Here is a 23,560-nt window from a genome sequence, read left to right on the forward strand (position 1 = left end):
ATAGCTTCTCCAAACTCTTATAACAAAATCAGCCTCTTTGATGCATTAGGGAGATCCATTACCTAATAAACATGAAATACTTGGAAGCCTTCTGATGAGCAATGGGTTCTCAAGCATTTTCCTTTATTGAATTTATGAGAATAGGATATCAAAATTAGACAGCTAGAAAATACAATTTTGTGTGTGTGTGTTGGAAAATCTCCTCTGACGTTTCCTCATCTCTTCATTAAAACAATTTCAAAACTCTTAATTTTTCAACTGTAGGATTTTGGGCAAAGAACATGAAGAGCTACTTGAAAAAGTTATTTCTTTACCATTGAAAAATTATCATTTTCCAAAGGTTTGACCGGTTCAGTTGTGATGGTCAAAATAAAACGCTCTGAAACATGCAGTGGAAGAAGTCTCCTAGGGAAATTTTAACTATGAATTTAGTAATCATCCAACATTTAGTATTGTAGCAAGAAAGAGGCAGATGGAAATAGAAGAACTTACAATTAGATTGAAAGTTTGTGTTATCCTTTCTACAAAGACTCACAATTAGGATAATTCTTACAACTATTCACAGTGTGCTTTCTTTTCACCTCCCATTTTCACCTCCCATAATGCCTAAAATTTTATAAGCTGTTTAAAAGCAAAAAGTTTCTCAACTTCATTCTACTCAAATGTCTGGAATAAGCTCCTGAATTGCCTTATTTCTGTTTAGTGTAGGCAAGAGTCATGGATGGCAGGAGTAAAGCTGAAAAGCAATTTGAAACATTCTGCAATTTTTCAAAAACAGAAATCTGACACATTTCAGCAAAATGTATGCTTTTATTAAAGGGGGGAAAATGCTCACAAAATATTGCTTTAAACAATACACTGAGGTTTCAGTTGTACTTCGAAAAGATTATGATAATTTTTGACAGATTTTTTTGTAACATTATTTGGTTACCACATCTGGTAAGCAGTTAGCTAGTCCCTAACTGCTGACTAACCCTGTAAACCAGAAGGCCACAACAGCATCCTTCCCATCCAGCTCTCTCAAACCACATGCCCTTGTCTTATATACAAATGCGCTTAAATGCTCCATCTCCAGTTAACTTTACTGGTGCTTAGCACTGTGGAAATCAGTCCTCATTATATTTTGTAGTGATTCAGGGGGTCTCAGAGGATGGTAAATGGTGGAGAAGTTGTGCTGCAGCCTCCAGGATGGGTGGGAGAGACCCCTTTTACCATTTCAGTGCCACACGGATATCACAGGATTAAGATTTCATTCATTCAGATAGGAGAAATTGGTGCTGTACACCTGCCTTTTAGTGCATATAAAGCTAGAAAGCACCTGTGACCTGAACTTCAGAATTGGTCAGGAACTGAAAAGAAAATTAAAGGGGCCATGAAAAAGCAGGTACGGGAGTGCTTAAGACAATGGTGCTTTTCTAGTGCATCTATCTTTTATGGGCATGTTGTGTCTTGTGAAAAGGGAAAAGCATGTTTCTCCAAATGTCACCAGGAATACCTCTTGACTCGAAGTAGTTTCAGAAAATACTAGCAGATGTTCATTTTCATGACAAATCTTTCCAATAATAGCTGGAAAACAAACACAGTTTAGGCAGATTAGCAACAGATTTCCTCCGTAATGATATATCCTCATTTCTTCACCATGGGTCTTTATTCTGAGGATCTCAGAGTACTTAAAAAGGCTGCTAAATACCTGTTCCTATTTTACATGTGGGAAGACTTCAGTTGCAGGGACAATGGATTTGTCCAAAGCAAGTGGAAAGGCTGAGAACAAACGTTTAATTCCCAATCCAGTGGCATGAGCACTTCTCCAGGTGATCTCTATAGAGACCTAAATTTGCACTCCTTTACCCATGTTCCTGGTCCCTGCTGCCTCGTCCCCACACAAGATATGTTGGAAGTCCTTCTCCATGCCAGGCTGGGCACTTTTGCAACAAGTCAAATGGCCACGCTGAGAAGAGAAGTTCAGGAAGTGGGATGTGATGTGAGCAACGCTCTTCAGCTTGGCAGTGTTATCAGCAGAGATTCATGATTCAAAGTTTCCTATGCAAATTTCATTTACAATATTTACAATACTAAATTGTCAGGTTTTATTAGGCTGATGCAGAAGTAACTAAATTTGCTTGTTAACCGACAGGCTCCTCTCTATTGAAAGACAGCGGCTGGGAGCCGTGGCCACGGTTTCGTATTTCCTCCAAATACAGTTCCTGATTTGAAATGACAAATTCTTTACCAAATCCTGACTCCAGGTCAGATTTAGAAAATACAAAAAAAAAACGCAAAGCCCAAGGAGTGCAGAGCTGATTAAGCTCACTGTCACATCCCAAGAGGTGATGGGCTCACACATGTGATCTAGCTCTTATGCATCGCTGAGCTCAGTAATAGACCACTAAGTTTTAAGAGAAAGGGTAAGTTAAGAGAATGGCTGGGCACGTGGCCAGGCACGCTGTAGAGAGTGAACCTAAGCGAAAGCCCGGTGTCAGGTAGATGTCCTGTCTCCCCTGCATGGATCTGAGAAACATGACTGCACTGTCCATCCTTCTTCTCGCTTCTTACTGCTGCCGAATCATCACTGCTGGAGATGCTGACCAATTTGCTCTCCTCATTGATATTTATGTCTTTAAGGTCCGTTTTGAAGGATTGTCTGGCAACGTTCAGTTTAATGAGAAGGGACGGAGGACCAACTACACCCTCCATGTGATTGAGATGAAACATGATGGGATCAGAAAGGTAAAGTAGAGAGTGACCTGAGATCCTGTGTCAGGCACCAGCCTGGTGTTAGAGTCACGGTGTGGTTAGGTCTCAACAGACGTTTCTGTTCATGAAAGCTTGCATGTGGAGTCACCACGAGTGCATTCCCAGCTCTCTGCCTGAGCAAAGCAAAGCACTAGGGAGAACTCATGGTATATTACTAAAAAAATACAATGTATGGAAGGGGTTATCAAGAGCAACAAGGGCATCTCAGGGATTTTCAGGGTAGTATAGCACCCTTGCTATAGGCAGGGCACACTGGCCCAGGCTCAGCTACACGACTGTCTGGTTTTTGCTCTCCCACTTTACTTTTCCAAGGATGAGCCACGCAGAAGCTGTCTGCCCTAACCAGTGTAGGTGAACCCTTTATGTTGACCTAATTCTGCTCTCCTTGAAGTGACAAGAGCTTTACCACTAACCACGTCCTGATAGCTACACAGACATTTGTGCCGTTCTGGAGTGTTGATCTCTTTCTATTTCCCAGGCACTTTGAAAAATCTGGCCTTGTTCAGGGGTGCCGAGCCCTTGAAACATTAATCCTTTTGAAAATCTGACTCCATGTGCTTATGTCCCACTTTAGATACTACATATTTGAAGAACAAAGAATAACTCAGTTATTCTGTCGATAAAGGAGAACTACTAAGTATTTTGGAATGGGGCATTCACTGGAATCCCTCTGCACCTCCTCAATTCCCTGAAAAATAAAATACTTGTTTGAAATTAAGAAAAACTGCAAATAGTGAAAGTTCCACATTTACAGCCCCTACCCCCAATTCATACTTACACCTGAGAGCAGCCGATGTGAGATCAGAGCCAACCACAGTCAAACGAAAGAAGGCAAATTTCTCATTGAGAAATAAAAGAAGTGTCATTTTGAAGACATACAAAGTCCTCCTCTACATGGTGTTCATAAGAGGACAAATGCTATATTATGTCCAGTTTGGGGCTTTGAACTTCAAGAAGTTGGCAATCTAGAGAGAATTTAGAGGAGAAGAATCAGAATGGCTAAATGTCTTGATTTTGCTGTGTATCTACTGACAGAAATAATATTTGTTTGGAAGACATGTACATCACTACCACAATGCATATTGTATCTTAGATCCACCAGGTTAGAGGTGCAAAAGAAACATATGTGTCTCCATTTATGTTGCCCTAGGGCAGAGCTTTGGAATCTCTTTCGTCACTCTCCTTTCTTTTTGTCTGTGCAATGAAGAGAGATGAAAAGCCTGCATAGATTTTTTCTCCTGAGCTGTTATGATCTCTAATCTGCCATCAGCAGGCTCCTGGTCGTGCCCTGTATTAATACCCTTCCCCATTTACTGTGATAAGAAATTCCTTTCACGTGAGCAGAGCTCAGGCAACTGCATACTTACATGAGGTGGTGGAAAACCTCTTATAAAATCAAGCCCTCAAAGTGGATGACCTCAACAATGATCTTCCTAGTGATATTCAGTGGCACTCTGCTTTACCTGCAAGTGGTGATAGATCAGCCTAAATCCCTGCTTATTAATAAACACAGCTTAACATGAGAATTCTTCCCACTACAACTGTTCAGTTTATTCATAACCCCAAACTTTTTGACATTGGCCAGGGTTGTTTTTTTTTTCTCACTTGATTTTTTGTCCTGTTGCCTGAAGATGTCCTAAGAGTCAGTCCTATGTTCACGCAGGCTTTCAGCTTCAGGATAGCACTTTATCACCCTGTAGCATCTGGACATGCAGCACACATGCTCACCATTAGAAAAATACTCAGAAGTCACACAGGGGAAGTGTGAACTCTTGGTGTAGGGATGGGGCAGGGAATTGCAATAATCCCCCTGTACTTGTGCCAATTGTTTTTACGTGCATACAAGCACTCTGCTACCATAGCGTATCATGGACATTATTTTCAGGCTGGAGGCATGGTGGAATGGGGGAGTTCCTGGTCCCCCTGGCAAAAGACATCAATAATCAGGAGACGAGATCTCTGGTTGGGTATGAACATGCAGAGAGCGCTGACCTGCTTCGATGATGCTGTTACCGTATCTTGGTTAATATTACAATGAGTTATCAAAGAGATATCCTGGTTTTGTATTCGGCAGATTGGTTATTGGAATGAAGATGAGAAGTTGGTTCCAGCAGCCATAGATACTCAAAGCGGCAATGAGTCTACAAGCCTCCAGAACAGGACTTACATAGTCACAACTATCCTAGTAAGTGTTAGGACTTCTATCCCAGCTCTCCCTCTCCCCCATCTCCCTGATGTGCAGACTCTCTCTTCCTCCTCATGTGCCCTCCTTGTACTATATCATTTTTATCATAGCAATAACAATAACAATAATAATAATAATAATAATAATAACAGCACTTACTGTTTCCTGCCAGGTCCATAAAGGTATCTGAAAATTGCCATGGCTAATTAAAAAGGTATTAAAGAGCTCTCATGCTTAGTGTAGAAAATACAAAAGATTATGACAAGATAGTAGAGGCATCAGCATAGGTAAATTAGGAACATTATACCTGTGCTTTGTATTTAGCCCACAGAATGGGGGCTGTAATTCTGGGAAGGATAAGCTGTATTGTACAGAGAGGCTGAATCATAGCTCTAAAAACAAATCTCTACCATAATCATGAAGGAATAATAGGTACCCCATAATGTATGGTATCATGTATTGTGTCATTGTATACGCTTACCCTGCAGAAACAGATGAAATTTTACTAACTTGTTTGTTGAATGCTTACTGCAAGTCTATGGAGAAGACACAATACCCAAACTGAGTTAAACAGCTTCAGGGCTCTCTCCTGTCCAGCAGATTTGATTCTGCCTGTGCCCACACAGGCAGACATGCCTTTAAAAATTCAGAGCTCAGATGCACTAAATATCCCTTGCAGAACTGCACTGAAAGGTTTGTTACCCAAAACCCCTCAGCTAATCCATTCCCCTCAGGTCCATCCCTGCAGAAGCTGCACACAGACATGAATAAATAGAAAATGCCACAATAAAAATCACACTCCGTACCTTCAAAAACGTTGACTGTGCCCTTTGGTACAGGAACATAAAGCTAGAGTTTTGCAAGGGGACCAGAAGCTGGGCTCTAGTCTGAGCCCCTCATGTGCATCTCTAGAAATGTGGAGCGTGGCTCAATATTTGTCTTCTCTGTGCCAGGAAGACCCATATGTGATGCTCAAGAAGAACGCCAACCAGTTTGAAGGCAATGAGAGATATGAAGGCTATTGTGTGGAGCTCGCTGCTGAGATCGCAAAGCATGTTGGCTACCACTATAGGCTGGAGATTGTCAGAGATGGGAAGTATGGAGCCCGGGACCCTGACACGAAAACGTGGAACGGCATGGTGGGAGAACTCGTTTATGGGGTGAGTTTCCAACCTCATCCATTGTCTTTAGCTTTTGGTACTTGAGAACACATTCAAGCCCTAGAGTAAAAAGGAGTCCTGCCTTCTGTCAGCCTGAGCTGTCTTGAGGACTGCAGCTCTGATAATGCAAATAATCAGCCCAAGTAAAACATTTTAATTTAGGGAGGGATGGCACATTTTGTGCCTATGGAAATGTCAAAATGTTTCCTTTCAACAGTTCCAAGATTCTTTTTGTTTCCATTTTCGGAAGAACAAGTATCGAAAATTCAAACTTTCCCATGGGTAGAATCTCCAAATTTTACTCTATTTTATATTTGCATGATAATGGCAGGATGAAAGAAGGATAAGATTTCAAATACTTAGCATATGACTGGTGAACAGTAGGGCTAGACCATTTTCTGTCTAGCCACCCATGTCCATCATCACAGATACACACCTGCACCCTACACTTCTAAACCTGGTTCACTCTGGTAGTTCTCATTCTGTGATGTTTTAAGTCAGAGGGGTCTAATTTTCCCCTGTAGAGAAAGGGGAAATTAGTGTGGGGAGCATCAGTGCCCAAGTCTCTGTGTCACTGGTAGCTCCACGGTATATGCTGACAGCCTTTTCAATGCATTTCCCTTTCCATTTTCAAGACAGACTGTAAAATAAGTGGAGAGTGCACCTCAGTGCGACTGGGACATTTTTCCTCTTCTCCTGCATCAGTTATGCAATCAAAAAACAGTTCCTGATGGAAGTAAACATCCTGGCATCCTTTTTCAGGCGGTTGGCCTTTCCTTGCCTCTTTTGATGTCTGGATGATAAAGCTCTTTTAGCGAAAATCATCTGCATCAGACTGTGACATCAGTGAATAAATCAGACAAGAAGAGCTAGGTGGCTGCAAAAAGAAAACGCGGTGATTTCAGAACAGAATTGGTAATCAGTAGTGATAAAATGGAAATAATCTACCAATATTATGGGCTGCTCCTTTTTAACATTTCTCTTGCAATTGGTTTTGTCTGATTTCTTCTGAGATGGCGGGGGTAAACAGAGATCAAAGGAACATAAGCTGGAGTTAGTAAATATATTTTATCCCCAGAATGCAAATCTCTTTTCTGTCTCTCCTTTTCAGAGGGCAGATGTGGCTGTGGCACCATTAACCATCACTCTGGTTCGAGAAGAAGTTATAGACTTTTCCAAACCGTTCATGAGTTTAGGTATCTCGATCATGATAAAAAAACCTCAGAAGTCCAAACCAGGAGTTTTTTCCTTTCTGGATCCTTTGGCTTACGAGATATGGATGTGCATTGTTTTTGCCTACATCGGAGTAAGCGTTGTCCTCTTCCTGGTGAGTCGCTTCAGCCCTTATGAGTGGCACACTGAGGAATTTGAAGAAGGACGAGACCAGCCGGCCAATGACCAGACGAATGAGTTTGGGATATTCAACAGTCTCTGGTTCTCCCTGGGAGCTTTCATGCAGCAAGGATGTGATATTTCTCCAAGGTGGGTTGCCTTCCCCAATGAACCTTCTTCCAGTTCATGTGATTTAATATTTCTGCCTGTTTTGGAGCTGAACAGATTCTTTTTTGACCTTCCTTCCTGAACCATAGTGTAGTTTTCTGAATCAGTTACAGATTCAGAAAGAATCCAAGGGTTCACAGATCTCACAGCTGTGAACTTGGGACCTCAAACTTGGGACCATAAAAATACCATTCTAAATTTATGCTGGGGAGTTTTTTTGAGGGAATTTACAGAAATGCAAGCAAGATTTTCTAAAGCCACACATTCGCAATCCATTTTTGTTGGTCATTTAATTTGCTGCCGTTAGAAAAAAAGGTCATTCTAGCATTATAGGGAAGCTATAAAATTCCAGTAAAGTAGGGAGAAATAATACAGTAGGTGATCAGTGAAAGGTTATATGGTCTGTACCAAAGATTATGGAGCACACTGAGTGGCTTTAGGTATTATTGGCCTTTAGAAAGGTCAGAGAAGTACTGAGTTTTCCTTCTGGTTCCCATTTCAGTCAATAGTTCTGCTCCCTGGAAGTTCAGTAGGCCCCAAAGTCCAAAGGGTTCCTAAAGGAACTTTTGGTAGAGACATTTATTCTCTGTATTAATGATTCTTGTGATTACTTTTAGATAATTTTTCTTGGAAAAGCTAGCACAATATAAGGTGGCTGAAAAACTGCATGAAATGCAGATGTAAATCTGTGATAGAGACACAAGCAGAGACTTATTTTTAAATAATGTCTGTCTCCTTCATTTTTGAAAGCTGTAGTCCCACAAGTCTTATGAAGAGATTTTGCCTACTGCAGGAGCCCATGAAACACATATCTTCTCAAAGTCTTGTTCATACAAAGACGTTCAAAAAGAAAAGAAAAAGAATTAAAAGCATAAGAACTAAATAACTGCAAGAATGACTCTGATAGATTTTCTTATTTATTTGCACAAGTTATATGTCCAGTAAGTAATGCCTGAAACAGCTGAGGGATCTTTCTTGTGGTATGTGTATATTCACCTGAGGCAGAACCAGAGGTGAGTCAGGGATGAGGTTTTTGATACATCCAGTGTTTTGTGTCCAGGGCAGAGTTACTTAAGGTTTGTGAGGCTGAAAAAGGGTTCATGAGCTGTGGCTTGGGATGTGGATCATATGTACCAATCATTCCCAAGAGGTCTGCCCTGGATGTTGGTTGGAGGTTGGTTGGACAGCATATGGACAGGCCAAGCACCAAGGCCACCAGATGCTGCAGGACACTGCTGTCGTTCGCCCTCTCCACAGCTCCAAGAGGCACAGCACGTCACTGCTCTGCTCGCACACACCTGGGTTTTACATGCAAGCTCATTGGACCAGGAAAATTTCTTGTCCCAGTTTAGGCTAAGAACATTTTTGGCCAGGTTTGACTCAAACCAGAGGTACTGCCAGTCATGAGAATGAATTTACAGGCAGTAGATGCATTTTCTGCATTTACATGCCATGGTGACATCTGAAGTGATGCTCTGATAAAAGTAGATAGCCTTTTTCTTTTTTCCGCATCCTTCCTTTTTTGGGCTTTCCCTTCTCTTCAAGGAAAATTTCAGCAGAGATACTTGTGGGTGAACACAGTAGGCAAAAGTTAATTTCCCACATGCTGAGATGTCATCAAAGCTCAGGGGACAAGAAGGAGGCACAACTCCATCGACAAGCAAAGATAACACTGCGCAGCTCAACACAGCTCCCAGGGGATGGTGGGAGGAGGCCAGGCACCAGCTTGTTGGCTATTGGATGGCAATTTGTCTAAATATTAATGAACTTGGGATAGCGGGGAAATAAGAGCCTGCAGGGCACTTTGATAGTGACAGCTTTTATGAATATGTTTTATCATCTGATCTTTGATTAGTAGGAGTCCAGCCGGAGCATTCAGAAAGTCTTCCCAGCAGAGGGAATTTTAACTTTATCGCTGTCTTGTAACACAGCCCTGTGTGTTATGATCAGGTTATTGCCATTTTCATTCTCATTGTTGTTCTTGTCATCATTATTCTTATTTAGGAAAGAGAATGCCTTCCTTTGGGGACATTTCAATAGCCAGTTTGTGTTCCAAGGAGGAGCGTGGAGAGGTGAAAAGCTGAGACTTTCCAGAATAGCAAATTTTGAAACATCTTTAATAAAAAGTGTTGGGGGAAGATAAGTGGTTTTGATCCAAATAACAAGAGTTGCTCTAGCTAAACATGCTTTGAATCACCATTTCAAAGTGTTGTTTTATTTTGCTTTGAAATAGGAAATGAATGATTCTGTCATTGTTATTTTAATGTTGTTAATTTGATCATCCTGATAATGAAAATTACAATTTCACTGAAACCAATATTTTCCCATGGAGCACAAGAGCACTTCCTGACTACAAATATTTACAAGAAGAGAAAATTTGAAAAACTAAATACGGGCATTATTATAACTCCCAGTACTCTGAGTACAGCTCCTTGTGATGGTTGCGAGTGGAGGGGGACATTTCTGTGAAATGTGAAAGCAAGGAGGATGCAGAAGAGTGAGAATTTCCGTAGGATGTTGTTGTACAGAAAGGCTCTGCGTGCGCTCCGTATTTCACATGTATTTTTCACACGAACCTAGTACAGGATTTCTGTGACACATCGCTTAGAAATGAATGCTTGGTAGAACGACATTGTGGGCAGGTGGGGATCTGCTCTATTCCAATATACTTCCTATATGGTTGCTTCTAAACTTATCTCTCAGCATCTCCCCAGTAATGTATTAACCAACATAAATAGCTTCTGTTATACATCTGTTCTGTCATTCGCTCCCCAGCAGAAAGGAGCAAGTGCAGGGGTGTATTTTGTTTTTGTAGAGGTTTTGGTTTGTTTATTTCAGTTTTGTTTTGGGAAGGAGTACGGGAAATTTGTCAGGAGGTTTTTTTTTTTCTAGAGCATGTTTGTTTTAAGTGCATATGCCACTATGTATTTATCATAAAAGAAAAAGTAAGATCAAAACCGCAGACACATCGCTCAGCACAGCAGGTGGTGAGGTTTGCAGCAGCTTCACAACCTACCAAGCAATTTAAAGATACACTGTGAATCTGATGACCTGCGGATGGCCAAGACAGAGCATAGCTGTGGGTTATGTGCTCGTAGCCTCTTCTCCCGAGGAGTAAGGCTGCTGGGCATGAGGTTGACTGGTGTTCTTGAAGCTCTGAAGCCTTCATGTCTAGGCATAGACTGGATGAGTGTGACAAAGACCAGGCAGTAACCAGCCATGGAGAATCCCAGCAGTAGCTGGTGGCAGTCTGTGTTGTGCCTTTGGATGCTGCAACCTGAGCATGAGCAAGGAATCCATCCCTGCTAAGCCATGAATGGAATGACTCTATTGTAGGTACACAGATAGCTTCAACGAAAGGAGGCTGTGAGCTCTTGGACATTTCCCACTGGAGCGTGTGGTCCCCCTTCTGCACCATCACTGACCAGTGGCCCCACTGGATGTGGTTCAGTCACCACCACGTGGACTAATTTGTCCTGGTTGAGGTGAGATGGCCCCTGTTGTTGCTCTTAAAGTTTGTGCTTTCAAAGTACTGGCTGATGCACAGCAGAATGGGGGAGAAGCAACATTTTGGAGCAACATGAGTAGTTTCGTGTACATAGTAATGGGAAGAAATCAGTGAAGTCTGAAACAGGTCATAAACCATTAGGCTTTGCAAACTGCTGCCTTAACTTCAGAAAACAGTCATGAAATTGCAAAAGCACTCATGAAATGTGAAATACAGACCCAGAAAGGAGATTCTCAGAGCAGGCATCAGAGGTAATAAATATCCCGCAGCCAATAGCGAGAGCCTGCAGCAAGAGAAATGTGAAGTAAATATGACTCACATTGGACCATTTTTCAGAAATGTAATATGATAAATTGTCTTCAGAGCTTAAAATAACCCCAGTGTGTAGCAGCTGTGGAGAGTGGGACCTTGCTAACATCCAGCACGTTGCTGCCATTCCTCGCTCAGGATGGACCCGAGGCCTTTGAGAATGAGACCGAGGGGACATCTGGGCTTCCCAACCCCCTCTGCAGCAAAACCAAGTATCTGAATTTTTCATCTGCCCCATCATTTTCTACAAAATAAATTATTTGATTGTTGTGAAAAGGATAAAAAAACAGGGAGCAAAATATGTATTTTCGTTGTCAGCTTCCTAGCTTGATCTTCTATTTTTTGTTATCTCAAAATGTGTTACTTCATACGGTTTGAGCCCAAAAGAGACTTCCTGTATATTGGAGACTATTAAATTTAATCCAGTTACTCTTCGTGTGACTCAGAAAACTTATGTTTGACTAAAATTAAATACATTTGGCTAAAATATATCTTCCAGGAAGGCATTTATTCTTTCTGTGAAGATACCGTAAGATAGAATATACTATGAGATAGAATATACACAGTTTCTCTCAGCTGAGTGACTATAGGAGTCTTGTCCCCACTGAAGTCTGACAGGAGGATAAATATCACACAGTATCACCCAGTAAATGCCGCCATTCTGTGTGGCCTGATTAAACAGAGATCTTCAAAAATAAACGCAGCTTCATGGGGGCTCTCTTTATACTGTGCTGTGGAAACAAAACATGTATTTTGGATTCAGATCAAAACATACCATAAGTACAAGGGAAATGTATAGTCATATCATGACATGATAGGATATTATGTCACGATACCTGGACAACACAGCTTGAAATTGCTTATTATAATCTGCATGATTGAGAACAGAGCTGGATATGCCCTGGTCAGCCTGTGCTGGAAGTGAAACGGTGAATGCGGCTTTGATCACAGCCTGGGTCTGGGAGAGAGCCAGACTTGAGAGGGGACGTTTCGAGCGCATCAGCAGGGATGCATCAGCAGGAAGAGTTTCTGTGCCGGCTGGTCTGTGCAAGGTGCCGTAAGAGAGCACTGCTGGGAGGTGGTTGGGCCATACCAGTGTGCCCTAAAGACGCCCTAAAGTGGGTGTTTACTGCATGCAAGGAGACATGGCGCAAGACGCAATTCACCCTTCAGCTGGCTTGGGATAAAGAGTTAAATGGGTCTTAACTTGCCTGCAGAGTCCAGACCTGGAGCCAGAGCAGGTGCAGCGGCACGTGCCGAGCAGTGACCCCCCGGCTGGGGGGAACGTGCTGCTTAGGGAGGTTTGCTCGCAGAGATGATGAATGAATGCACTCTGAGGTGGGAAGGAGAGATAAAAATGCTGGCTGCTATCCAGTCAATAGATACAATCTATTATTTATAGGCATCTTGTGGACATCGTTATTTGTTTTTAGAGACATGGAAACAGTGTGCTCTGGCTGATCTATATAGTGTGTAGCTGGGCTTGTATTTCACTGCACTCCTTTGCAGGCTTTCTGTTGCATTCAATCATAGCGGTTTGTCTGTGGAAGAGCAAGTATGGTATATATTATGTACCTGTAATTAATGCTGAACATTTTCTTCTGCTATTTTCCCTGTTTATTTACATTTCTTTTTAGATCAATTGAAAAAATCACAGGAGACTTCAGCCATAGAGCAGGTGGAAATAACAGCAAAATTGCTCCACAATTGTTGAGGGTTTTTTTCCTAAACCAGCTTCTAGAAATTTTGAAAAATAGCAGCACTTTTAAGTTTCGTCAAGCTGTTCCTAGTACTGAAAGATTTTATCCAGTTTTAGACGAGATCTAAATCATAAATTTGTTAGGACAAAAATTTTCTTCTTTTTAGTGAGAGGTTCTATTTCAGTTGTTTCAGGGAAATTATTTCTGTTCTGTCCTTTAACTTACATTTGCAGGGTACTTACTTATTTTGCTAAAAATTTAGTATTAGGGAAATTGGAATCAGCTGCATTTAGCAATTAGAAGGATTTTAATTCCTTCCTGAAATGAAAGCTAAGCTTCGGTGTTCATTTGGCAACTCTTCTTGATTTCAGTAGGCGTCTTCTCTGACACTCCAAGCATCTGCCTGTCTTTTTGGCCTGATGCACAGTTCTGGTGCTGTCCTTGCAGTACCCATTATAACCTTAAACCTTAACTTGTCCTGGAGAGTCACTGGAGAGCTGTGCAAGCTCTCCCAAGGCACGAGTCTCACAAGCAATGAGAAAAGATTTGTACATATTTTTTTTTCCCCCCTCGCACTGTTTTCACAGGAAGGTCTAGGGGTGATGGTGTGGAGCTCGCCGGCAGGGCTTGCTAAAGCCTTCTGGGGACATGGAGACAGTGTTCTTGCTCCTACAGACCAGGTTGCTGACCGCCAGTTGGATTCACTGTGCAGTCTCGAGGCAAAGGGCATATTTTTGCAATGAAGGAAGCAGCAGTTTGTCGTTTCCTTGGGGAGCACATGCAACCTGCAGCTCATGCTGGGGCTGCCCTGGAGGAGAAGGAAGCCAAACCAGCCTGGGAGCAAGGGTGGTTCAGCATCCCTGCTACTCCTGCTTCAGTGAGGGTTGAATCCTGGAGCCTTGAAGGCTTGTTCATGGGGACAAAGCTCAGGACCATTTATTTTCGGCAGGTTGTTTGAACTGGTGGGCTGAGGTTGGTCTTTAAGAATAAAAGTAAAAAATTAGGATTTCAACTTCTGGAAAAGTCTTCTTTCCTTTTAAAAGTGTACCAAATGATTTTGCAATTATCTCTACCTGGCAGAGTTAATTATGTCCAGGGAGAGGAAATTCAGGTCACAGGGTAACAGCAGTACTTGTAAATCACCAGAACTGATGACCACACTTATTTCTGAAACGCACTTAACCAGGGAAAGTGACTCACCAGCGGAGCAGCTTGACAAATTGAACAATATCTAACAGTCCCCTTTGGAGCTTGTGCACTTCCATGGCAACCAAAATGTGGCAGCCAGGGGAAAATGGAAATTCTTTTAAAATAGTCATCCTTGCTATCCTCTTTTTCATTTGGAAGAATGCTGAAGGATACAGAGGACTCAGAGGAAGGAAATAACTAACTGAGAGAATGTTGTTGGAAAAATGCAATTTCATCTGTAAAGGAAAAATGAATCTTTTGGATTTCTACACTCTGCTACGTGAAAATTTCTAAATGCTGCAGAGGTAATGAATGTTTCCCTCACTGACCTGTAGGCCACTTCCTCAGGATGGTTTCCCCATCAGGCACATCTAGTCACTCTTCCACAGCTCTGACTTCAGGCCTTTACCATTGAGGTTGCTGGGGGACAGCAAGAAATTTGCTGAAAGTCCCCCCTTGAGTGACAGATTTACTAATCATTCTACCAGCTGTGTTTAAAATAAGAAGTCAAACACTTGATCCAAAAGCAGATTTATTAAGCTAAAAATATATTTGCTATCTCTTTCTTCAGGACTAAATAAATGTTTCTCATAGTTTTGATTGAAAACAGAGTTAAAAATAGCAGGGGGAAAAATGCATTGCCTAGTTTTTTAATCTATTGGGAAGTTTTATTAGGACATCCGTGATGTGGAAATGGCATGTGCTGCTTGTGTTTCTAGTGCTGTGCGCCGGCTCGGGATTGTGAGTGGCACTAAGATTTATAGGGGTGCCTCTAGATTGATAGCCTTCTCCATGGCTCTGGCAGGACCCTCTGAGGCTCCAGGGACTCCTATTACGCTGTACTCCGACTTGCCAGTTTTCAGTCAGTAAGAGAAACACACTTTTTCTTTTCATTTTCTCCTCTCCTGATAACCTGTTATCCCCAAGCAGTCGGCTCAGCTGGGGTCTGACATCCTCCAGGCTGCAGTCAGGACTGTGCATGGTTGTGTCTTCCTAATAGCTAGGTCGGTTGCCAAGTGTTTTTGTCAAAGAGTAAGTGTTGTGAGGAGCTGAATGACCTCCATCTCCCTGAAGTGGTGTCCTCTGCAAGGCCGCCTGTCACACACTGCTTCAGCGTTGGCACTCCAGAAAAATATTGTAGCTAAGATGGGAAACCCTGAGCATGTTTTCACAGGGAAGCCCTGCTTAAATAACTCTTCCATATGCTGTACATCACTTTTATCAGCACTAAGATATCATGTGCACACTGTCTGGATACACAGTCAAATAAGCATTGCATTCTTCAATTCAAATTGTTCTGGCTTACAACACACAGAGCATCCACAGCTGCTCTTTGCTGATTTAATCCCCAGAGCTGGCCAAAACCTCACGGTCTTCCACTGGGAGGCTCAGAGTACTTCTCTTATTCCACCGGAGTTTGGGATTTATTGTACCTATTCTGCTTTTGTCCCAGATTTCATCCCAACTATTTGTCCTGGTAACTGGGAAAGCACCATACCCCCTTTTCACAAGTTTGGGAATGCTTACATACAGTGAGCAATGTCCATCGTAACACCCCAAAATGGTGAGCAGGCGAAGACAAATTTATTGAAATATGACAGAGGGGCTAGGTTGCTCATTGTGAAAGGCTTGATGAAGCTGAGTAATTGGGAAAAGCAAAATGTGAGTCATGCTAAGAAATAGGGGCAAAAGCCTTGCTGTGCTTGGACAGAGTCTGGAACTGGAAGAGGCAGAGCGTGGAGTCACCTCTGAAGTCCTCCCTGATGGAGTCTTGGTCTCCGTTCCATTTTCACTTGGATCAAAAGAGCCAAGTGACAGCTAGGGGCCACCTGATTCATATCATCAAATGGTAGGAAAGGTCATACAGCTCGTGCACGCACCCCTTTCTTTAAGCAGTAGCATACTTTATGGCATTCCATCTATTTAATAAAATCATCCAGTAATTCTGATTAATGCCTACCCAGAAGAGTTGCTGCTTACCCTTAGATCCAAAGGCTAAGCAGCAATAATCCAATCATGGTAGTCATAACTTACTACTTTGATCTTCAGATAAAAGAGCCCGTAGAAGTGCAAAAGTGTTACATCACCGTTATTTGGACAACTTCAAAGCATGTTATATACACTAATGAATTCTCCCAACACAGTCTGATGAGAAGTAATAGGAGTCAAATGCGTGAACAGAGGAGTAGAAAGGAAGAGGGGAGAAGATCAGTCCTCATATGGTGAAAGGGAAAAGCAGTAAAAATAAGTACCCGTACACTCTAGATAGGTGCGAGATGTGAAGAGGGGTAACACAAGGGCCCAGCTGCAGGAGTCAAGCACACGGGATGCTCTCCTGTAGGAGGAATTTTCTCGTCTCTCATTTCTTGAAGCTCTCAGTAAGAAGCAAGATCTCAGGCTGCAGAGTGGCAAACAGAGGGAGGGGCAGCTTTTCATCTCAGCAGTGCTTTCAAAGCCTTCAAAAATAATAATAAAAAAAATCACTAAATGGATCTTAGCAGGTGAAATAGGGGCAGCAGAAACACTGAACATGTGTTCCCTTCACAGTTTGGGAGTTTTAATGTTAAAAGACAGGCACTCCTGTGCACATAAAGCTCTTCTAAAGAACACTGGCTGGGGAGACCAGACTCATTTCTCACCACTTCTACAAGGGATACAGTATGCCCTTGTAGAAAAAAGAAAGGCTCAAAAGTGAAAATAGAGAAAATGTAACTTGTACAGTCTTGGTGAGAGATCACATTTTAGATTAGAAATGAGAGAGAAAAGGAAGGGAATATTTGGGAATATTGCTCAGAGTGAAAATCTTCCAGTGCAGAAAATACTCTCCTCCCAGAAAAGGCCTTTCTCTCATCATATTGGGAAATCTAACAAAAGGCAGACAAAAAAAACAGACCAAAAAGAACGAAGGCAAGGCACCCTGGAAGAAGTCTGAACTAGGTTGTTGTAATATTGCCCAGAAGTCTTAGAAATGGAGCTCTAAATTGTGAGCACATGTAGATGGCTAAAGATGATCTTGGAAAAATGAAGAACTGGTAGCATATAATCCAAACTATATTAAATCTCTAGGGTAAAAAAAGCTTTTTCATCAAGCAGACTTTGAAGAAGAGACTGAGGGAGAGCATACGAAATCTAGCATATGAAATCTATGAAACACAGCAAAGGACATTAGCACAATAGGCTGTTGTTTAAAAAGAAGGATGAGTGCTGTTAAATTTGGGGCCACCTGAGGTTGAGGAAGTTCCTGAGTAATGAATCCCCTGGGGTGTTCCAGCGAGTGCTTCTGACAAAATTTTGTGCTTGTCACCTTGTGAGTTTTTCTCAGCAAAGCAAGAAAATGTCACTAAAGTGAGAAAAATACGTGAAGAGCCTTTTTTACAGCAATTTTTTTTGCTCAAAGGCATGACAAGAGCTGGTTTTTTCCTTGTAGCAAAAGCTGGCAAAACTGCAGAAGAGGGATGACTTTGCCTTTCACCAGAGCTGCCGAGCAGCCCGAAGTGACCATGTGTTTCTCAGCAAACCTCTATCTAAATACTCGTCCCTTACATGCTTTAACTTGGTCAGCTCTGAATTGGTCAGGCAGTTGGACTAGATAATCATTGTAGGTCCCTTCCAGCTGAAAATAATCTGGTCTAGTCTAAACTACCCCGGTTTGCAACATGGAGAAGGTACTGTGCCTGTACTTAAGAGGATGGCAGTGTGTTTCTTTGGATCTATCTGTTCTGCCTTTCAACCACATTCTTATTTTTTCTTACGGTTCCACCCTCTACCCTAGCCCTTTCTTTACAATGTTTTTTTTTTAGCAGTCCCCTGGAAAAGTTGGGTGTATTATCCTGCACTTCTAGGGATAAGCATCTCATCTCAGCAGTCAGTTCTGACTCCTCAGGGACAGTGGCTCCCTCAAGTGAAGGGCATACCTCAGCTCTGCAGTTCTGCTCTGTAGGAGTGGTTTTATACCACGGGTGGTACATGGGTCCTGCTCAAGTTGAGGAGGGCTGGTTGCCCCCATCAGTCAGTGCTTGCTTGGCATCTAGTGCTTCCAACACCATACCTCATTAGTTGAGCAGGTGAGTTGAGTTGATTGCGTGTCAGCAGGCTGCATTTTGTGGCCATTGAAGACCACAGGAGGGCACAACATGCAGACAGCTATTGAGTCCATAAATTACCCCCTGCATAGCTGGGCCCATTTGATGGTGCCTCTGCCTGCTGGGGTTGAGTCTCTCAGGAAGGGGAAGTGAGCAAAGAAGCAGCTCAGAGGTAAATTCCTTCTGGTGACCAATGCTTCAGGCCACCCACCTAGGTGAAATTCATAAATGTGATTCATCCTCTTCTCCCACAGCTGGGAACTGAAATAGGGAGATGAAGTAAGCTACCGTGGATCCCATAAAGTGGCAGGGCTTCCCAAGGAACAAAAAAAAGAGCTTCTGGATGCTAGTCCTCTGGTTAGGCCGTTAGGTACCTCTTGTCTGTCAAAATGCTAAGTGAATGTCTTGAAAACAGCACGTAGCTGCTCCATGTAGTCATGCTTATACTTAGCACTGCAGCAATCCAAGCTCCAATGACTAGAGAACCGCAAGTGGCATGATGCATTTCTGACTAAGCAGGAAAACTCATTTTAGAAAGAGGTTTTGCCCCTTAAAGGGAAATTGAAGAAAAAAGTGCCAACATATTCTGCAAAAGAAGAGATGAAATGGTAGGAGAGGGACCATATACTGCTGTCCAAGGCCATTAGCTTAGGCAGAAAGAAATAGTAAATAAACTATGACTTATAATTAAAGCCTCACAGATATACATCCTCCCATTGAATCTATGAGATTCTGCATATTTGCAGACAATATGTTCAGTCGTTGCAATATTTACTCAGCAAGTGACCCCAACGCCCCTTCGTAAAAGGACTTCTACTGGGATTCTGCAATTCATATTGCCTCCTTCCGGCGTGTTGGCTTTGGGGGTCGGATAAGCTGGCATGGTTTGCCTGAAAACATGAGAAAGAGCAGATCTCCAGCCCATATACAAAAGTTAAGAAGCTCTCAAATTTTTTCCTTCTTTTTTTTGAAACAAAAATTAGAAAAGGAAAAGCAGGAGAGAGACAGCACGGGACTCCCAGTACCTGCACACCCTCAGCTTTCTTACCCTGTCTCACTGGTTAATGTTACCCACAGGGAATCAAAACATGCAGCTGTTACCTCTGTGGAAAAGTTGTGAGGGGAGCAGAAGAAGGAATTTGTACCACTGGGAGAAGTAAATGAGAATATCAATAGAAAACATTCTTACTTCTGTGTTTGTAAGGGCTCTCTTGACACTCCATGTTAAAGCCCAGCACTGCAGCCAGGACTCCAGACTGTTGTACCAGGAAGTAGGATTCAATAATAAGTAAATAATAAGTAAATGCAAACTAATTATAGCAAGAAAATTAATAATACAACATTGACAGAGAAATATGCATTATAATCACTCCAATTTCATGACAAATCATTGGTAGTTCATTCAAAACTATCCGTGGCATAGCGGAACATAAGAGGATAAGAGCTTTGCAGCGTGTGCGTGATGGATGGAGCACCCAGAGCTGCTCCCAGCTCCACAACCCCACGCTAAGTTTGTTCCTCTATCTATGACTATTCACATACTTTTCAAGCAAATCCGGGGTTCATGTCAGGGTCGGAGATAAAATGGTGAGACTAGTCTTGTCAGATGGTCTGTGACACACAGAAAAAGGAAAGCTTATTTATATTGACAGAGTTCAATGTTGAAAATTTGTTTAAAATAAGAGCAAAACTGGAGCAAAATGTTTGCAACTAATCCACTACCAAGTCAACCTTCAGATAGACCCATGAAATTATCTAGAGTCAGTATCAAATTGGCAGAGCAGGGTCAGAGATCAGAGAATCTGTGTGGGTAGAAGACCAAAAGTGGATTTGACCTACAACCAGTAGAACAAGCATATATGAGCTTTTCTTTCAACAGTTTTGCATAAATTAATTCAGTGACAAATATGTCAGTTGACTAAGTGAGCCTTTATTAGAATTGAATTTAACAGCAGATCTGGGAAATCCTCCCAAAGCAACTATGGCTTTAGAATCCGAGATTTGCGCTTCTAATTAAAACACTGTCAGTTTAGGTGTAATTCTCCATAAGAGATGGATTTGGGGAGGGGGAAGGGAGAAGTGGGAGAGAACTGAGCTGCTGCTTGAACATTTTTCCAATGAGGTTTCCTTTGTATATTTTCTGATGATCGTGTTAATGTTTTTCGCAAAAATGTATGATGCTCTTCTAATAAGATGGCAAAGCAGAGGCAAACTCCTGTCAGCTTCTCCTACCTTCCGTAAGGGATAAGATCAAAGAGCAAATTGTTTGATCAAGGATTGCATTTTGTTTTAAGAAATAAGGATTATAGCTGCATGATTTTCTTTTGTCTGTGAAGAATCCATCAATGCTAAGGCTAGAACATTAAAAAAATCACTTCATGGGAACAAAGGGAACTTACAATTCTTTTCTGTTTTCTACTGGCAAAATGCAATTGCTTTTGCAAGAGAAGGTAAAAAAAAAAGTCATCTGAGTGAGAAAATCAAAATTATTAATTTCAGCTTGGTCATTTGCAATTTTTCCATTAGACAGATATAAAATAGCACATTCCAGAATTATCTTTTAAATTATACATGTGGTAGGTAAGGGTTTAATGTATTATAAAAGCTGAAAGAAAATTATTTGTAATGAAAAAGCAGAAACAAAATTGTTTACCATGTTAAAATTATACCTTTTAGCCTTTCAGAAATGAAACATTAAATAATAGAAAAATGCAAAGCTTGGATGGACCCAAACCAACCATTTTCAGAACGCTACTTTTAGAAGACATTTGCGACCGTTATCTTTTCATTCCAATTCAGAATATTAAGGTTTCATTTACAATTTCAGAATTTTCCACGGTGCTGAAATTCTGGTTCCCAGCCAGCTTTAATTTTAAGTAGATTGTGCACCGCGGATATTGAGGGCAGAGTATTTACTATTTACTCCTGCAAGGGTAATGTTGGAAAGGAGTGCCTCGTTCTTGCTACTGTTCTGTGGGGGGCAGGCAGGACCACAAGTCAGGGAGAGGATTGGAGAGGTGATTATAGCCAGCACAGGCACAGCTAGAAGAAGAAATGAAGAGATCTTAATTTGGATTGTGTAAGAAAGAAGAGTGTAGGTGTAGGAGGAATAATATAGATTGAAAAATGTGCAATCTAGTCTATCTAGCTATTTCATCCCTTTCTGCATCCCAGAATTAGCCATTCATTAAAGCTTCTTTCACTGTTATCCTTGCTTATTTTATTCTGATTTTTTTTAGATCCTGCTATTTGCACGTATTACTATGACAATGAATGTAAATAAATCCAGAGGTCAAATAGACAAATCCAAACATCTGAACCTTAGCATATCTTTAAAGTGCTAACCAGTGTGCTCCATCTCACCTTAGCCCTGCAGAAGACTGAGTCACTAACTCGTTTCCACACAGCAGAGAGCTGATTGCCTTCACGTTATGCTTGAATGGGTATGGGGACACGTAAATTCTCAATGCAAGAGGATTTAAGCCCCATACAGCCTATTAGTGAAGAGAAATGAACTTTGCTAGGGCTCAAGCTGCAGAACATTTGTTAGTCAAGTGGAAGGTCATTTTCTGTTATCTACTGTGGAGTGAGATTTTCAAAACCTCAAAGTGACTTAAAAGTACACGGTATACCTACTCCTCCGTGACTGCTTTTACTAGAGCATAAACATAACTCCAAGTCCCACTGGCTTTCGACCAGGCTTTTACCTCCCAAGTATTGAAGTCACTTCTAGAAATGGGACATTATCTCCTAAATTACAAAGACATTTTTGCAAATGTGTCCCATGATGCTTTCCTGCTTGGTCTACAGAAGTAACAGAACGAGATCGTAATGGATATTGTCTTTCCAACCACTTGCTTCTGGTAAGCAGTGACAGGCATTTGCTCAAAATCTAAATAGGCAATATGGTTATCCAGAGAAACCCAACTTGTCCTGTTTAACCTGTGTTTGCTGCTGTTGAGCTGTACGGATGTCACATGGGATTGCATCTGCTTGTGTGATGTTTCATCATGACTATTATTACATTTTTTATTGTATTGCACTAGCCTCCAAGAGCCTTCATCACTGGCCAGTGCTCCCTTGTGTTAGATGTTGCACAACCACAGAGTGAAAGGACGATGACCTGTAGAGCCCGTACGCTGAGCGTTTTCTCTGCTGTGTGTTTACAGCAGTTTAGATTCACAGCTTCTAGCTCCAAGTCAATCTAGAAATTAGGGCAAACATTGCCCATTAGCAATGTCTGCAACAAAACATCACACACGTGGAGCCCTAGCCATGCTGGCAGTCATAGCAAGCTGCTTATCTACTCTTCTTTCCTCCACTGTCTATGAAAGCGAGCACTCACCTCCTCACAGTATCGCATGTGATGAGGAGAAATGACCAGCACCAGCAGCAAACACAGCCCAGATGAGACTGGTGCACGATACAGACGTGCGTCCTGTCCCATCTGGCTCCCATGGGAAAGAAGCTACAACCCCCTCTCCCTCTTTCCCCAGCCCTCCTTGTTACCTCCAAGTCTCAATATCCCATAGTTCCTTTTTCATGCTGTCAGTGCCAGGTGCAGAGCCGGGAAGCATAAGCCATCTGCATTTGACAGCAGGCAGCCCCTGTGGGATAAGCCAGTAATGAATATCACCAGGATGTCGAGGGTCTAGAGGCAGGAATCCGGCTGACTGGTGCTGAAGGGATTGAAACAAGTTGCAGAAATATCCCAGCTTCGTCAGGAAGAAAAGGCTGTATAATTTGCAGCTGGAGATGAATGTGATTATTTGCCATGCAAATGAATTTTGCCAGCTCAAAGTGGCCTTCATCAGCAGAGATTGTTGTATTTGACATTATCCGGTTACTTTTGTTTAATGCCTCTGTGCCTTTTCTGAACACTTCCTTCCCTGAGCACACATCATCCAGACTAATTAAAGACAGGTATTTTTTTCCTCTTCCCATCAATCTGAAGACATGTGAGCTGAATCCATAGCTGCCTCCTCTCCGATCGCTCTCCAAATATGAGACAAAAGGTAAAGTCGTTTGCACTGATAGTCCTGCAGGCTGAGTATTCTCCGCAGATTGGAAGAACGACGGTCACATTTATCTCAACTAACTTTAGCTACTTAAAAATTAGCTGTTCAGTCCAACCTAGTCATCCCAGTTCCTTCAAAATTCAATACAGAGGGAGG

General features: G+C 41.9%; 1 protein-coding gene across 2 annotated transcripts in view; it reads left to right on the plus strand.

Moving 5' to 3' along the window:
* Window positions 1-23,560, plus strand: part of GRIA1 (glutamate ionotropic receptor AMPA type subunit 1) — a 127,729-nt gene that overhangs the window by 82,147 nt on the left and 22,022 nt on the right. For both annotated transcript variants that reach the window (XM_075164227.1, XM_075164229.1), the window contains exons 8-11: window positions 2,623-2,727; window positions 4,829-4,939; window positions 5,893-6,099; window positions 7,211-7,581. In XM_075164227.1, coding sequence (XP_075020328.1) covers window positions 2,623-2,727; window positions 4,829-4,939; window positions 5,893-6,099; window positions 7,211-7,581 — 794 coding nt within the window. The remainder of the gene's footprint in view (window positions 1-2,622; window positions 2,728-4,828; window positions 4,940-5,892; window positions 6,100-7,210; window positions 7,582-23,560) is intronic.

The sequence above is a fragment of the Calonectris borealis genome, chromosome 15, assembly GCF_964195595.1.
Source record: "Calonectris borealis chromosome 15, bCalBor7.hap1.2, whole genome shotgun sequence".
NCBI lineage: Eukaryota > Metazoa > Chordata > Aves > Procellariiformes > Procellariidae > Calonectris > Calonectris borealis.